Genomic DNA, 14,657 nt, shown 5'->3' on the forward strand with positions numbered 1-14,657 from the left:
TTTGGGGAAATAGTGTTGGGTTTGTGTTAACAGCTGGGAGCACAGTTAAATTAAAAACAACAACAACAAAAAAGTTAGTAGGACTAACTTTGAGAAGTCTCTGACTAGATGCTGAAATGCATGTTTTCTGGCTGCTATGTCTAGCAGGCAGTGGTTGGACTTACTTGTTTGACCTCTTGGAGAAGGCAGATAGCTGAGCCTTTGATCTGAAACATGCTTTCATGTATAAAGCCATTTCCATTTTGTGTTTTGCCACTGTCATCTGCACTACTCACTCAGCTTACTTTTTTTTGTTCTTATGACTAACTGAGCTGCTGTTACATGTCACATTTTTCTCCTTTTCTACCTCTTACAAGTCCATCCAGGAGAAGAATAAGAAAGGGAGCTGGAGAGATGTGACATATACCTGCCTAAGTTATTACATGGCCTGGGCCAAGTCTTACTTCTGTCAATCTTGTCCATTGTCCAGAAAAAAACATAAAAAGTATTAAAGACCTTGACTTAGTAGATGTATATTATATGTGTATCCCACCGTTTCAGACCTGTTGCTTATATTTTCTTTGAATAAGCTTACTTTAGCCTCTTCATAACTTCACCATAATTTTCCAACTGTTCTAGAGAAGGATATTTCCAGTACAGCATTGCCTCTGTTGATCCATCCTCATTTGCTTATGGGCTAGTTTAGGAGCCTCCTTTCAGTTTGTTTTCTCTGAAGAATTTGTTTGTTCTCCTTCCGAAACATATCAATACAGTGTTGAGATGCATTCTTTTATGTTCCATTAGTCTGAAGCAATAGCTGATGAAAATAGGTGTTTGTGCGATGTGTTGAAGCTAATGGCTTCTGCTGTTTCTATTCCTTCTTCTGTCTTTTGTGACAACTACTTTTGTGAAAGCTATCATAATTTTCTTAGCTTCAAAGCATCATTTGAAGTAAAACTTGTAAGACATGAAAGTCTACAAAAGCAAGCTTCAGCATCGGGGAAAAAAATCATAGCAAATTTTACTCTGAAGCTTGGATTCCTCTCAAGGAGAATATAGGATTTTTAAAGGAAGAATAGCTGGATTGTTTTATTGGTAAAGTGATGAGTAGAAGAGAAACTGTAGATTTGGCTTCTCATCTAGTTGTGAGATTGGTGATTTTTCTGTAGACCAGGCTTTCTCCAAAACTTTTGAGTCGAAATGAGCAATTCCAGGCCAAAAGCTCACTTTGAAAAAATGTCAGGTAACTGCAAAGCCTTTTAGGTTAGGAAGAAACTTCAACTACATTAGACTTTCTTAATTTTTAACTGAAAATATAATTAAATCAGAAGTAGATACACGAATTTACAAGAAATGTCATTAGGTGACAGCACTTTTGAGTTATTCTTTGCCTTCTTTTAGTCATATTTAACATGGAAAATAGTAATTTAAAAATTATTTGTTTAGTCTCTAAAATGACATATGCTCTTTTATGAGCTATAAAAACTGAAGATGCTTGCATCATAAAGGTGAGCAAAATAAAGCATAAACAGGTTATGCATATATTGCAAACAATAATGGAATGCAGAAGCATGTTAGAGTTTCCTTTAATTCCATAATGAGAGTTGTCTTACATCAAGGTGATTAATTATTGAAGAGAATATAGAAAACAAAGTCTTCAAGATTCACAAGCCTGTTCATGTTGATGTTTAATAGTCCATGGCTACTCCCTTTTCCTTTTTAAATTCTTAGCTAGGACAAAATGAGGGAGTGGTCACTTCTGTCCTGGAGGTGTTTGCAGGTGGGTGGAAAACTTGCCATTTCATAAGCTTCAAACTCCAGAGGCATATTCCTTATCTTTACTTCTCAACTTTTCCCCCTATTACAGCTGTAGTCTTCATTTAAGCTATCTCTTTCCCCCCATGGGCTTTCTTTCTATTTCCTGTGATAACATATGCTATGAGTAATTTCTATCTTGTATATAAATGTACCAAAGTCATATTTTTTAAATTGAATATTATGATGTAGTATATATATTTGTATAGATTTTTCTCTAGTGACATTTTGTTGGACTAAGATATAATGCCCAGACCCCTGTTTGGCAAGGGGGATCATATATTTTTCACCCCCATGTCTCAGTTCTTCATCTCTGTTTTTCTCTGGAGATTCTGTGCCCTGCCCAGGATGACAAGCATAAGTTTAATTAATGGCCAGTAGATTACAGTAATTCTCTAGCTAGGTTGCACTTGAGAACTGGTAATTCTTCTAAGTTGTTGGTGCTGTCAGGTTATGCACTCATAATATGGCTATCTTTTTTTAATATGTTTTCCCAAAGTGTGCCAGGTCCATGGCTAAAAGTGTCTTTTTGTATGCCCTCTATTTTCTAGTTTGTTATAGTTATTTGGTTTTGATTATAAGGAATGACTGTAATTACCTTTGGAAAGGTTGCAATCAGTATTTTCTTTTATACTGTGTGGTTTTTTTTATTGTTTCTTTTTAATAACTGATTTTCATTTTTACTTTTTGATGGCAAAATTGAATCAGGTGGAATGAAGTGGCTGGATGGGAAGAGATTGGTTTTCCCACAGGGAGCATTGGATCACCTTCAGGTCAATGGAGTGGCTCTCAGAAGGCCACAGGGCGTGTGTGTCAGGCAAACCCAGCAAAGCAAGCTTGGGCAGGAACATCACAAGCCTGAAGTGAGAAGCAGGGAGCAGTAGCCAGCTAGATCTGAGGCACCAAAGGAACTCCTGAAGTTTGCTGCCACTCAGAAAGTCATTGACCTAATAGAAACACAGGTGGGAGCTGTCTTCAAGGAGGCAGTGCAGACTATTATTTGTATACTGTTCTGGAGTCACCTTTTGACAAGTCTACTTTTCCCAAAATTAGATCCTGTCTTTCATGTATCTGAAGAGTAGCAAAGATCTTTGTGACTGAGAATTGTTACTCCAGCCTGGAAGCTTGTTCTTGAACTTTCTCATTTGGAATTTGTCACCTTGAACTCAGTTCTCTCAGGCTGTCATAGCTGTGGAGAGGTTGTTGCTGTGGTAGTCTGGTCCAACAGCTTCAGAAGTGAAGGGAACAAGCTTTTCAGTTTAAGGTTCATCCTCAGCTTCTAGCCATTCAACTTTATTAAGAAAGCATGTGGGATATTTCACCTGTCAAAGACAGTTCTCCACTCGTACTTAGATTCTGTCTTCACCTTTAGATTGAATGCTGCCTTTGTAATAGTGAGAGCCTCATTCTTTGTCATAGTTGAACTGTGACCATCAACTAAACCCCACATGGCTGGAGCAGTTCACTCTAGCTCAGTGGTGGTGGGAAGAGAATAAGAGGAGTCGAACTGAGAAGACTCATGAGCTGAGATAAAGACACTTCAGTATGCAAAGCAAAAACTATGCACGTGAAAAAAGCAAAACAGGGAATTCATTCACTGATTCCTATGGGCAGGCAAATGTTCAGCTATCTCCAAGAGTGCAGGGTAACAGTGACTTAGAAAGACAAACATCCATCCCTCTGAACATGACCTACTTCCCTCAGCTTTATTGCTGTGCACAGTACTCTATGGTATAGAATGTCTCTTTTGGTCAGCTGGGGTCAGCTTTCCCACCTGTTTCCCTTTCCTACTGGGAGGAACTCCCAGTCTCCTCACTAGTGGAGTGGGGATGAAAAGCAGAAAAGGCCTTGGCTCTGTGTCAGCACTGCTAGCAATAGCTAAAATATCCCTGTATAACTAAGACTGTTTGCAGCACAATTCCAAAACAGAGCCCATACTAGCTAATACGAAGAATATTAATCTAGCCAAAACCAGTACATCCATCCTCCATTATTTCGTGTCATCAGAGCCAGAAAGTTAACACTCTGTGTGTGTCCCTTATCCAAGCTGCAGAATGCAAAGTCCAAACATGAACATTGGCTGTACCTTTGGTTTTTTTTGATTCTACTGCAAGATATTTAAGAACCATGTTCTAAGAGTTTGACTGTCTGGCTAGATGTGTAGGTGTGGGCAAGCATGAAGGCAGATCAAGTAACATTAGTTAAGTTTCTGTCCATTTTATCTTTCTGGGGCTCCTTTCACACTTCTGTTAAGCATGACACTGTTCCTGCAGCCTAAAGGCAAGTTGTTGATCAGTTCTTCTTCATGCAGCCACAACTTCTTGGGTTTTCTCTGTGTTGCTTTATGAGTACCTTTAATGCCAATTATGATATATGGATGACATACTTGGGATTGTGGATAATGAAAAGATGCTTCCCTTTTTTGTTATTTGTAAATACTTGCTCTAGGGAACAAAGATACAATTATATTATGCAATCATAGAACTCTTTAGCTTGCACCATGTGTGAATAATATTTGGCAGACAAAACTTTATGAAAAAATGTTACTTTGAGGCTTATTCTCCTAGAACTCCTGCCTAATAAGAGCATTACTCACATTATCAGTGATCCTTTGTCTATTCAGTGTCAAGTTACCTCATCTCTACCAAGGAGCAGAAAAGGATGACTTTTACCTGTGTTGCTTTTTATCCAGCTTCACAAATGAATTAGCTGTTTCAGAGTTCTGTGTAAATAGCATTAATTTCACCAGTGAGTAATTCACTGATATGTGTGTGTTTGTATATATATATATATGTATGTCTACGGTTCAATATTTATTTGGAAACCTGTAACATGATGCATACCTGCTCCATAGAATGACATGTTATCATGTATCTAGTAAGTGTTATTCACTTACCACTTGTCCACATTATGCTTCATCTGTTGCCTTTATAAGAGTTTGGGAAAAAAAAAGAAGTAGATTCAAATACCTTATTAATGTCTAAGTGTTTTTCAAGAAATGAACAAGTATTTAGAAAGCATCTATTTTGTTTTACTTGTGAAAATCATCCATCTGAGAGACAGAGACAAGTGGGTATGCAGAAGTAGGTCCTGAACAGTCGCTTAAAAACCTTTCACTTGCAATTTGAGTGGAATGGCTATTTAGACCAAATTGAAGCTCTGTGAAATCAAGATTGATACTTGAGGCACTAGAACTTCAGGTTGAAATATTCAGGGATATACAAAGTTATGAGCACTTTTGCTTTTGTTCAGTTTTGCCTGTACTATTAAGCTGTCTTCTTGACTGATAGATATGAAAAATATTAATAATTAATACTTTGGTATTGCATGAGCAGGCTTAAATTTTTAATTAAGATACAAGATATGTAGTCTGTTGTTGTAGTGTGAGTGGTGTGTAGAAATTCCCAGGTTTGGGAGAGAAAGCTATGTATTTATTAATTGTAAAACAAACTCCAGGTCTTTTATTGGCTTCAGATAGCTGGAACCTCAGAATAAAATTGCCTTCCATCTTGGCAATGAAAGGATGTTTGAGCTCCCAGGCACTAGGAAAATATACTTTAAGTCATCTATAACAAAGAAAAACTTCTAAAATGTTGATCCTTACTTAGCACTACCCCAGGACAGCCATGGTTGCCAGCTTCATTCTGATCAAAGAGCATTTATTTACTTCAGAATGAAATAGTCCAGGCTGGAAGAAAGCCTGGATGAAGCATGAAGCATGTAATCTGCAGGTAATAAGATACATAATAAAAAGATGCTGACAAATCAAGCTTATATGTGTGGGTTTTATGTGTCCAATAAGAACAATAATTATGAAAGATGGATGTACTTTTTCAAGAGGAGGGAGTGCTTCCAAGGAGTTTTTTACTGTTGACTAGAAACTGTGGGTAGTGGTTTTATCTCCGTTTGGTTGCATTTTCTTTCTTTTTCTAGCCCTGAAACTGTTTGCTGTTGGCAGAATAGCTGCAATTAATTGTATTTTTAATTATGGACTGATTTATTTTCAGATCTCAATAGAGAATGACTACCTGGGCCCCAGAAGAATTGAGAGTCTGCAAAAAGAAGATGCTGATTGGCAGAAAAAAGCTCACATGGCTGTGCTTTCTATTCAAGATCTTACAGTTAAATATTTTGAAATAACAGCTAAAACACAAAAAGGTAGTTATTTCCTGTCATCCTATCCATCACATAAAAATTAAATTATTTAATGTTTACTATGTCTACCTTGTACTGTGAGTTATTTTTTTCATCAATTCTTCATAAGGAAAATGCAGTAATCATTCCTATTTGTTTTTTCTTCTGTGTCTATTTGAATCTTTCACTTGTAAACCTTTTCAGAACATCAGCAGCAGTGAACAGAATAGAAATTTTAGGTAGAAGTTTTACAGCCACTTTCTCAATGCAATTGTATTAGTGGTATTCTGTATTTGCAAAGGATTTAGGAGCATAGAGTCCCTGGTGGATTCTGTTTTCTGTATTGGATATGGCAGACCCTCATAGTAAATGTTAATTGTCTTTCAGTTGATTTCCTTTTCTAGTCTTCCTTGCCTTTCAGTAATTTTTTTCATAACTAAGCATTAACCTCAGTTTAACTACTCAATGAAAGCTGCTCTGTTGTTCAGAAGCCTTCATGGATATAGCCTTGGCTTTTTTGTGTTTGAAGAATGTGATGGTTTCACTAAAAAGTGGTACAGTAGAGCGAGGTCAGATGACTTGGTACGTACACCCGTGCTCTCATCCTTGTACCATTTTAACTTAAATAACCAGTTTAATAGGGCAAACAGACCTTTTTCTAGTTCACTGACAAAGTTTGTCCTGGTGTCCTCCCCTGCCTAACTGCAGGTCCCTGTTTCTTTCTTTGCCTTGGTGATAGTGATTGTGCAAGATCCACAGGAGAAATCCTTTTTTGACTGGTAGGTCTCTTGTCATCTCTGTACATGACTGTTACATCTGACTCAAGAGATGCAGGCACTGCAAATTTACTCTGTTCAGTGACCACCCAAGTTAATGTGAAATTTCACCTTACTCTGACTGGATGACTTAATAGGTTAAAGCATGTTGGAATAAATTTAATTAGAGGAAATTCTAAATGTACTAATCAGCTTTGCTCCTTTTCTAGTATGACATAGGCAGCCAGTAAGATACACTACTAGTTGATAATGCATATTTGTAAGTATTTACTTGTTGGTTTTGTTCACATGATTTTTTATGTACAGCAGTCAGGATTTGGGGCAAAACCAGTGGAAAATGACATGCCTGAAGACTGATTACAGTGTAGATCTTTAAGATACAGGTTACTTACGTGGTTTTTGTGTTTGGGGTTTTTCTTGGTCTCGTGCTGATTGCAGGGTAGTCTTACATACCCAAATGTTAGCAGACGGCAGAGGAAAAACACATGAAAACATAAAGGTGCTTCTTATTACCTAAGAACAGCATGTAATAGCATGTGGTGACTTAATGCCACCCCTTTGATTCCATTATTTTTGTGGCTTTTGCTTTGCAATGCTAAGTACAGCGTCACATGATCTATATATTAACAGTGGTGAAAATCTTGTATGTGTCCGCCTAGATGTTATCTGGGGCCCAAGAATAGTAAATCTGGATCAGGCAAGGGACTTCTGCATTTTGAATTAAAAGATAGATGTTGTTTTAATGTCATGCAGTGTTCTTACAGAATTGTACTTGAAGTTAAGCTGAAATCTTTGTTTTAAGTAGTATTTTTTTCACTCTTCAGATTTACTTTAATTTATGACTATACTATAAATCTTATTAAGGTAAGCTGGAGACTTTAGTAGTTGATAATTGGTGGTTACAGAAGTGGGGAAAATTTGGGATCCAGTTCAAGACCAAATAGTTGTATTAATGAGATTTTTATTAAGTACAAATGTGTGCATTTTCTTTGCAGCGGGATCACTAGTGTTTGAAGAGTAGACTAGTAAGATGCCTGCCTCTTTTTTTCCTTTCTGTAGCTGTGTATGATCGAATGCGAGCAGACCAGAAAAAATTTGGTAAGGCAGCATGGGCAGCAGCAGTGGAACGTATGGAAAAGCTTCAGTATGCAGTTTCTAAGGAGACTTTGCAGTTGATGCGTGCTAAAGAAATCTGTTTGGAGCAGAAGAAGCATGCGCTGAAAGAGGAGGTAAGTTTTCATGCCAGCAAGTAGAAAATTAAAGCGCACAGAAAGAAGCAATGTTAGACAAATTATGTAGGTTAGACAATGTTAGACAATGTAGGTGTGGTGAGTTATGTGCCACTTACATATGTTTTCTGCTCACCTTTTCCTGGTTAGTCAACCAGAAAGACAGTTTTTGCTGTTAATGTTTACAGCCATCAACTGGGATGAGTGAAGTGAAGATAAAGGATAGGATAGAAATTGGCTGCTGTGTAATCTCTGCAGTTTAGCTCTGAGGCATGACCACTTTTTCAGAATAGCTCTGACATTCCAGATGGAAGGTGTCTGACCACTAGTAAATATATGGGTAGCTGGATGGTTGTGTTACACTCTTCCTCTGCTTACCTTAATTACCAGGTAATCTTCCAGAGGGGGCTGTACTAGTTACGGTTTTCCTGAGGAAAGAGTTCATGCATGAAACTGTGCTTAAATGCCTTAGCAGGAAAAAAATCCACATTTATTGGATTTTATGACATCTCAAAAGTAACAGTGTTTCAAATTCTCTTTTAAACTTTGCTAGCATATGGATGTTTGATGTAAAGAACTTTCTGTCATACTAATGTTAATGTGTGTTCTAGCAATTAGATGATTGTTTTAGGAGAACTTTTCAAACGTTTCAGCAAAATTTGACTAAACTGATGGTGCTGTAATGAAAAGGTTATCCAGAGAGCTCACAACTTTAGCACTGCAAAGGCTGGTAGGTTTGTAAGGCTGATAGACTATGTGTCTATTTAGGGAGCTTCTGTAGAAGACAGCTTGATCTGCAGGGAAGAGAGAGTACATGCAAGACCCAGAACACAAAAATAGGTTTGCTGCATTTCAGTGCTCTTTAGATTTGGAAATCCAAGAGTTGTCTGAAAACCTGAGTTTATCAGGCTGTTGTCATCCTTAGTCAAGAGTTGATGAGACAATCCAGCACAACTAATTGGAAATATATTGAATATTTTCACTTAGAGTAACCGTGCATCTTCTTTTTGTGGCACATTTTATTTTTTTCCCTGTTGAGACTTGTGCATTTTTGTTGAATGAGACCTCAGTCTGGTAAATGAGTGAGTGTTTGGTTTGATATGCACAAGTGTTAGGGGCTGCACAGGAAAAGGAAGGATTCCTTGTAGTATACATCAGGATGAAAGTGAGCAATGAGTTTGGGGCTTTTGGGGACAGAGAAATAAGGAGTATTTAATGGCCATAGTGCTTTGGGATGGTGTATTACAAGGTATAGAGAGCTCTGGGTCTGAGTATAGTAAAAGGGAGATAGCACTAACCAGATTCTGCTCGGATACACATCATGTGTTCTGAGAATGTAAAAGGTTTAAGTATAAAGAGTTGAATGTGAGAAACTTGACTGGGAATCCCATCTTTGCAAAGAATGGTGGCAGTCTTATAAAGATAATGTTTGTACAACTGAAATACCTCCTGGCAAATCATTTAGCTACTATATTCTAGAAGATAAAAACAGGATATTTGTTTGAAGAGACTAAATGCTCAAGAAATTAATACATCTGGATTTTAGCTGAGAAAAATGACAATTCAGAACAAAGACGTGATATGACTTCACTTGAGGAAAAGTGTTTGTGTTCAACAGGATGTCTATGGATTTTTGAACATACAGTCTTGGAAAATAAATTTTTTGCAAGGGCATATTGTAGTAAGAGAAGGGGAAATAGCTTTAAACTGAAGGTAGATGAAATATTTTTGGAAGAAATTCTTTGAACTTTGAGGGGGCAAGACTGGAACAGGTTGCCCAGAGACATTGTGGATCAACATCCTGAGAAGTGTTCAAGGCCAGATTGGATGGAGCTCTGAGCAACCTGGTCTAGTAAAAGGTGTCCCTGGCTGTGGTAGAGGGATTAGAACTTGATGAAATTTGAAATTCCTTTCAACCCAAGCTGCTCTATGATTCAGTGAACGCAACCACTCTCTGATTGGTATAAAGGCAACAACAAATACTGTAGAGATTAAATTATTTTATTTCATTAGTGCAGAAAGTTGTGACATTACTGGAAATTGAACTTGGATCTCCCCAGTTTAAGTTTTTTGTTCCACCACTGTGGTGTTTTAACCCCAGCAACCAAGAACCATGTGGCTGCTCACTTGCTCCCTCACAAGTGGGATCAGAAGGGTTGAAAGCTAGAAAACTCATTGAGATAAATACAGTTTAATAGGGAAAGCTAAAGCCAAATATGTGAGCAGACCAAAGCAAAATGAGGATTCATGTCTTCCCATGGGCAGAAAAGTGTTCAGCCACCTCCAGGAGTTCAGGGCCCCATCACAGGTAACTGACTTGGAAATATGAAACTCCACTAACTCCAAATTTTCCTCCCTTCCTCTTTCTTCCCCCTACTTTATATACTGAGTGTGATGTCACATGGTCTGGAATATCCCTTTGGTCAGCTGGGGTCACCTGTTCTGGTTGTGTCTCTTCCCAGCCTCCAATGCACTTCCATCTTTCCTGCTAGAGTGACCATACAAAAAGCATATAAGGCCTTGGCTCTGAGCAAGCCCTGCTCAGCAATAACAAAAATATCTCTGTATTATCAACCCTGTGTTCAGCACAAACCCAAAACACAGCACTAAAACAGACACTGAGAAGAAAATTAGCTCTAGTCCAGCCAAAACCAGCACAACTCCAGAATGCTTCCCCTACTGTTCCCATGTTAAATTTCTTTGTGTTTCTTTCACAATGTTGATCAGCCTGAGAGCTACCAAGGATGCAGAAAATTAGTAGTACAGATTAGGTAAAAACTCATAAGAATTGCCCTCAATTAAGAAGAGAAATTTTTAACAGCATATACTGAAATATGTCCAAAAGTGATTATACTGTTTTGAATTATCACACATTATGAGTATCCTACATGAAGTTTTACATAAATTGTTGAAATTCAAGGTCTTTGTTTTAGTTTTACGTGGGGAGCTGTTATGTAGCTAGGATATCTGCCCATGAATCATACAACAGTACTAATTTCCCATTTCTTTTGCACCTGAAAGCTGAATAAAGTGGCGGGGTACCCCTAAAACAGAGCAGGTAACTAACAGCATCTGTAGTGTATGCTCTTTGTAGGGCAAAGGTACAGTTGTCAGATGCTAAGGTCCTTTATCAGGCAGACACTAGTGCAACTGAATGAAGTACTCAGCTGCTATAACTTGGTGAGCTGATACTTTTGGAGATGATCTGTGTGTGTCTTTATGTCTTTATTCAGTTTTTATATGCATGGAGTATTTAAATTTTGGAACATTTGTTTTTAAGAAAAAAATTATGAAGGTTTGAGTAATTTTCACAGTTCATGGAAAAAGGGAAGTTCTTAGGTGTGGCCACATTTGACACTACCTTAATTTAAAAAGAAACAGACATTTCCCACAATGACTTTCCTAACCCCCAAACCCACCAAATTCTTGCCTTTTTACAGTGAGGAAATACTTGAGAAATGTCAAATTCCTTGAAAAAATGCTAATATCGTGCCTGAACAATAACCATTATCCATCTTATATGGAAAACTGGAGAGTTCAAGAGAATCAGTCCTTTTGTCTTGAAAAGTACCCTGTAGTTCACTCCAATTATGCAATCACTATATCATTTACTGTTCTGGTCAAATTAGTAACCTAATATGGATGCAAAGTAATAAAATGGCATAACAAGACATTTTTGTGTAGCAGAGGACTCTAGCATATGCATGATACATTCATGATTGTAAGGTTTCTCTGTTCACTTAAGGACTTACTGGAATTTTCAGACTAATAGTTCATATACAAAAATGCATACAGAAGTACAAAATGTAGCAGAAGAAACTTAAATTAGAAGTTGCAAGAATTGATTAGCTGATCTTCTGTCTAGCAGTCTTATATGGAATTAAGTGTAGTACACAGAACTATTTGCGTTAATTTGAGCTGTGAAATCCCTGTCAATGGATAATGGTGCAGGTGCTAAAAGCTTACATGCTAAAAAAAAACAAAAGGGATAGGACAAATGTATTAACTAAGTCTAGTAAGTCTGTTTCATATAAGAGGCAGCAGTGTGGTTTAAGTTGTGCTACAGGTTATGCTGGAGGCTGGTGAATCCTTTTGGGAAGATATCACTGCACTGCCTGTTTTGTTTCACTGTCCTGGATTTTTGCAACATTTTCCCAAAACAGGATATTGACTAAAATGGGTCATTGGTTTAATTCAGTACAGATACCTTTCTAGTTTACTACAGTCATATTTAAATACTCAAGGAGCCCATTTGTAGCTGTTTGTTACAGACTCAGTTTTACAACTTTAAGATAACACCATAATGTACAGAACATGCTAGCAAATATTTTATTAAATGTATCGCTAAACAGGTTGGGTATTTTTGCTTGGTAGACATCCCTTCTTAATGACTGACTGTCTATAATATGAAACTGGACATTTCTTCTGAATAATGAGGTAGACAGATCACAAATCTCTATTAAAATTTACCATTACTTTCATACAGTATCTGAGAGAAACTATCATATATACATTATTTGAGCAGGTAAAAAATTTGGATGTGGCCCTAACTCTTCTGCATGCAGGTTGTAGAAGTGTGTGAATTCCCTCCAGCCTCAGCACATAAGATTCCCTTACATGCTGGTATTTGTTTAAATAAGATCTGAATGGCTGACTGTATTGAGCAGATAAATCTTGTTTGACTCAATGAAAGAGACTGGTTGCAGTTCACTTTGGTTGTGTGTTACTTTTCTTTTCAAACATATAATACAAATGAGAACTGAAATATATGTAAATATTTTAATCTGTGTAGTTATTCTGTGAAGGACTCCAGAAAGAACAGAACAACTAAATTGTCATTACAGGATGATCAGTGCATGTATTTATCCCTGTTTGCACATCCTTTCACATTTTTTCCTCCTTTTACAGGTTTCCTCCTTTCACATTTCTCCTTTTACAAGTTTAAACTGTAGCTTTCTAGATGTCTACTTCTAGACTTGGGATTCAAGATAGGAGAATTCTAAATTAATTATGTACCTTCAGAGAATCAAGTGGTAGAGTAAAAAAGTGTGAGGAATGTTTCACAATATGCACTGTATGACTTGACAGTTGCAAAGTGTAATTCAATGCAAATTGAAAATTTGCAAATTGCAGTTGCAAAATGTAATTCAATGGATTTATTTCATTGCCATGTAGAAAAAAAGTCAGTTATTAAAGGCATCTTAAAGTGTATGTCTGATCAGGACATATCTTAGGGACTTGATGTGTTCAATTTTAACACGTTACATATACTGTACTGCACAGTATCCAGATGTAATAATAAAATCTGTGGTTTTGTTCTCATAGTTATCCTGGAGTTGTATGGTTTTTGTTTGTTTGTTGTTTTCTCTTTTTATTTAGATGCAGAGCCTGAAAGGTGGTACAGAAGCATTAGCCCATTTGGACCACTTAGAAGCTGATTACTATGATCTACAGCTTCAGTTATATGAAGTGCAGTTCGAGATCTTGAAATGTGAAGAGCTGCTACTGACAGCACAGCTTGAAAGCATCAGAAGATTGATGTCAGGTGCTTCATTTATTTCAATTAATACAAATCTATGAAAGATAATTTTCTTCCTAGGAGTCCAGGGAAGCCTGTGGGAATGAAATGAGAACAGATTCTTTGCCATGTGAAGAGCTGCAAAAGTACTGTTAAATTAAAATTTACACCTGTTTATAAGGCATATACAGACACATAAAGAAGTTCTGGTATGGTTCTCATTGCCTATATTTGGAAATTTGCATATAAGATATGCAAACTGTGTATGTTTTGAAGAACTAAGATCAGGGAGGAGGAGATGCCTTAATTACTGGACTTGTCTGAAAATACGCAATATGCATTGATATTGCTCATTTCTTGAAAGTGATTGGTTTTCAAAAGCTATATCTGCAAATGGGATTCCTTTTTCTACACTTGAAGTTCATATTGTTATCTCAGATTTAGAGCAGCAATGAAAGCCTTATGATTCCAGAACTATCCTACTACATCTCATGTACTTAGAAACTGTGGAAACAGTACATGTAAATCATACAGCATTTTTCAATCCAGTTCTGTCCTTTAGACCTTTTTATCTTTAATGTTTGTATTTAAGCAAGCTTTGTTTTTAGAGTGTAGGGGTTGAATAAAAAATTTTGCTATGGATAGAAAATTCTTCTAAGAGAAGTTTGAAGCTGGATTGTATTTTGAGTTGCCACTGGAAAAGGAGAAAACAAAGGTATCACAGATTTGTCTCACTGTAACATTAAACTCCACCTTTATGGCTTCTGATGGAAACAACTATAACTGTATGCTTGGAACATAAGGCTTGGAAACTTTGCAAATGAGTTACAGAAATGTGGCAGCTTTGACTGGGTAGAGAATTAGTTAGTGCTTTTGAGGTAGATAGATTTTGGACTGGGAAATCAGACATGTAGTTTTGGTACTGAAGACGTCTGCTCACTTCTGAACTGAAAGAAATCCCCTGAACAGGAGATAGAGAAGACGTGTATCAAAATCCTTTGTCTTTGGTGTAGTGATAGTAAAACGTCTGGGCTGTCAGAGACTAAGCTGTAAAAATGTCACAGGGCAATATAATTTGTCATTCATGTTTTCTCCAGAAATCTCAGAAAAGACCTCAGCCCACCACCTAATCCAAAATACAACCCTCAGGCACCTAAACCATCACCCTTTTTCTTCCCTTATGGCAACAAAACAGTTCACCATTCT

At 37.1% G+C, this 14,657-nt stretch overlaps 1 protein-coding gene across 1 annotated transcript in view; it reads left to right on the top strand.

The window, feature by feature from the left end:
• The window catches only part of JMY (junction mediating and regulatory protein, p53 cofactor), a 65,392-nt gene that overhangs the window by 25,644 nt on the left and 25,091 nt on the right, over positions 1 to 14,657 (top strand). The window contains exons 3-5 of the mRNA XM_054652855.2: positions 5,802 to 5,952; positions 7,764 to 7,933; positions 13,313 to 13,478. Of these exons, the coding sequence (XP_054508830.2) occupies positions 5,802 to 5,952; positions 7,764 to 7,933; positions 13,313 to 13,478 (487 nt within the window). The remainder of the gene's footprint in view (positions 1 to 5,801; positions 5,953 to 7,763; positions 7,934 to 13,312; positions 13,479 to 14,657) is intronic.

This window comes from Agelaius phoeniceus, chromosome Z (assembly GCF_051311805.1).
Source record: "Agelaius phoeniceus isolate bAgePho1 chromosome Z, bAgePho1.hap1, whole genome shotgun sequence".
NCBI classification, from domain to species: Eukaryota; Metazoa; Chordata; class Aves; order Passeriformes; family Icteridae; genus Agelaius; species Agelaius phoeniceus.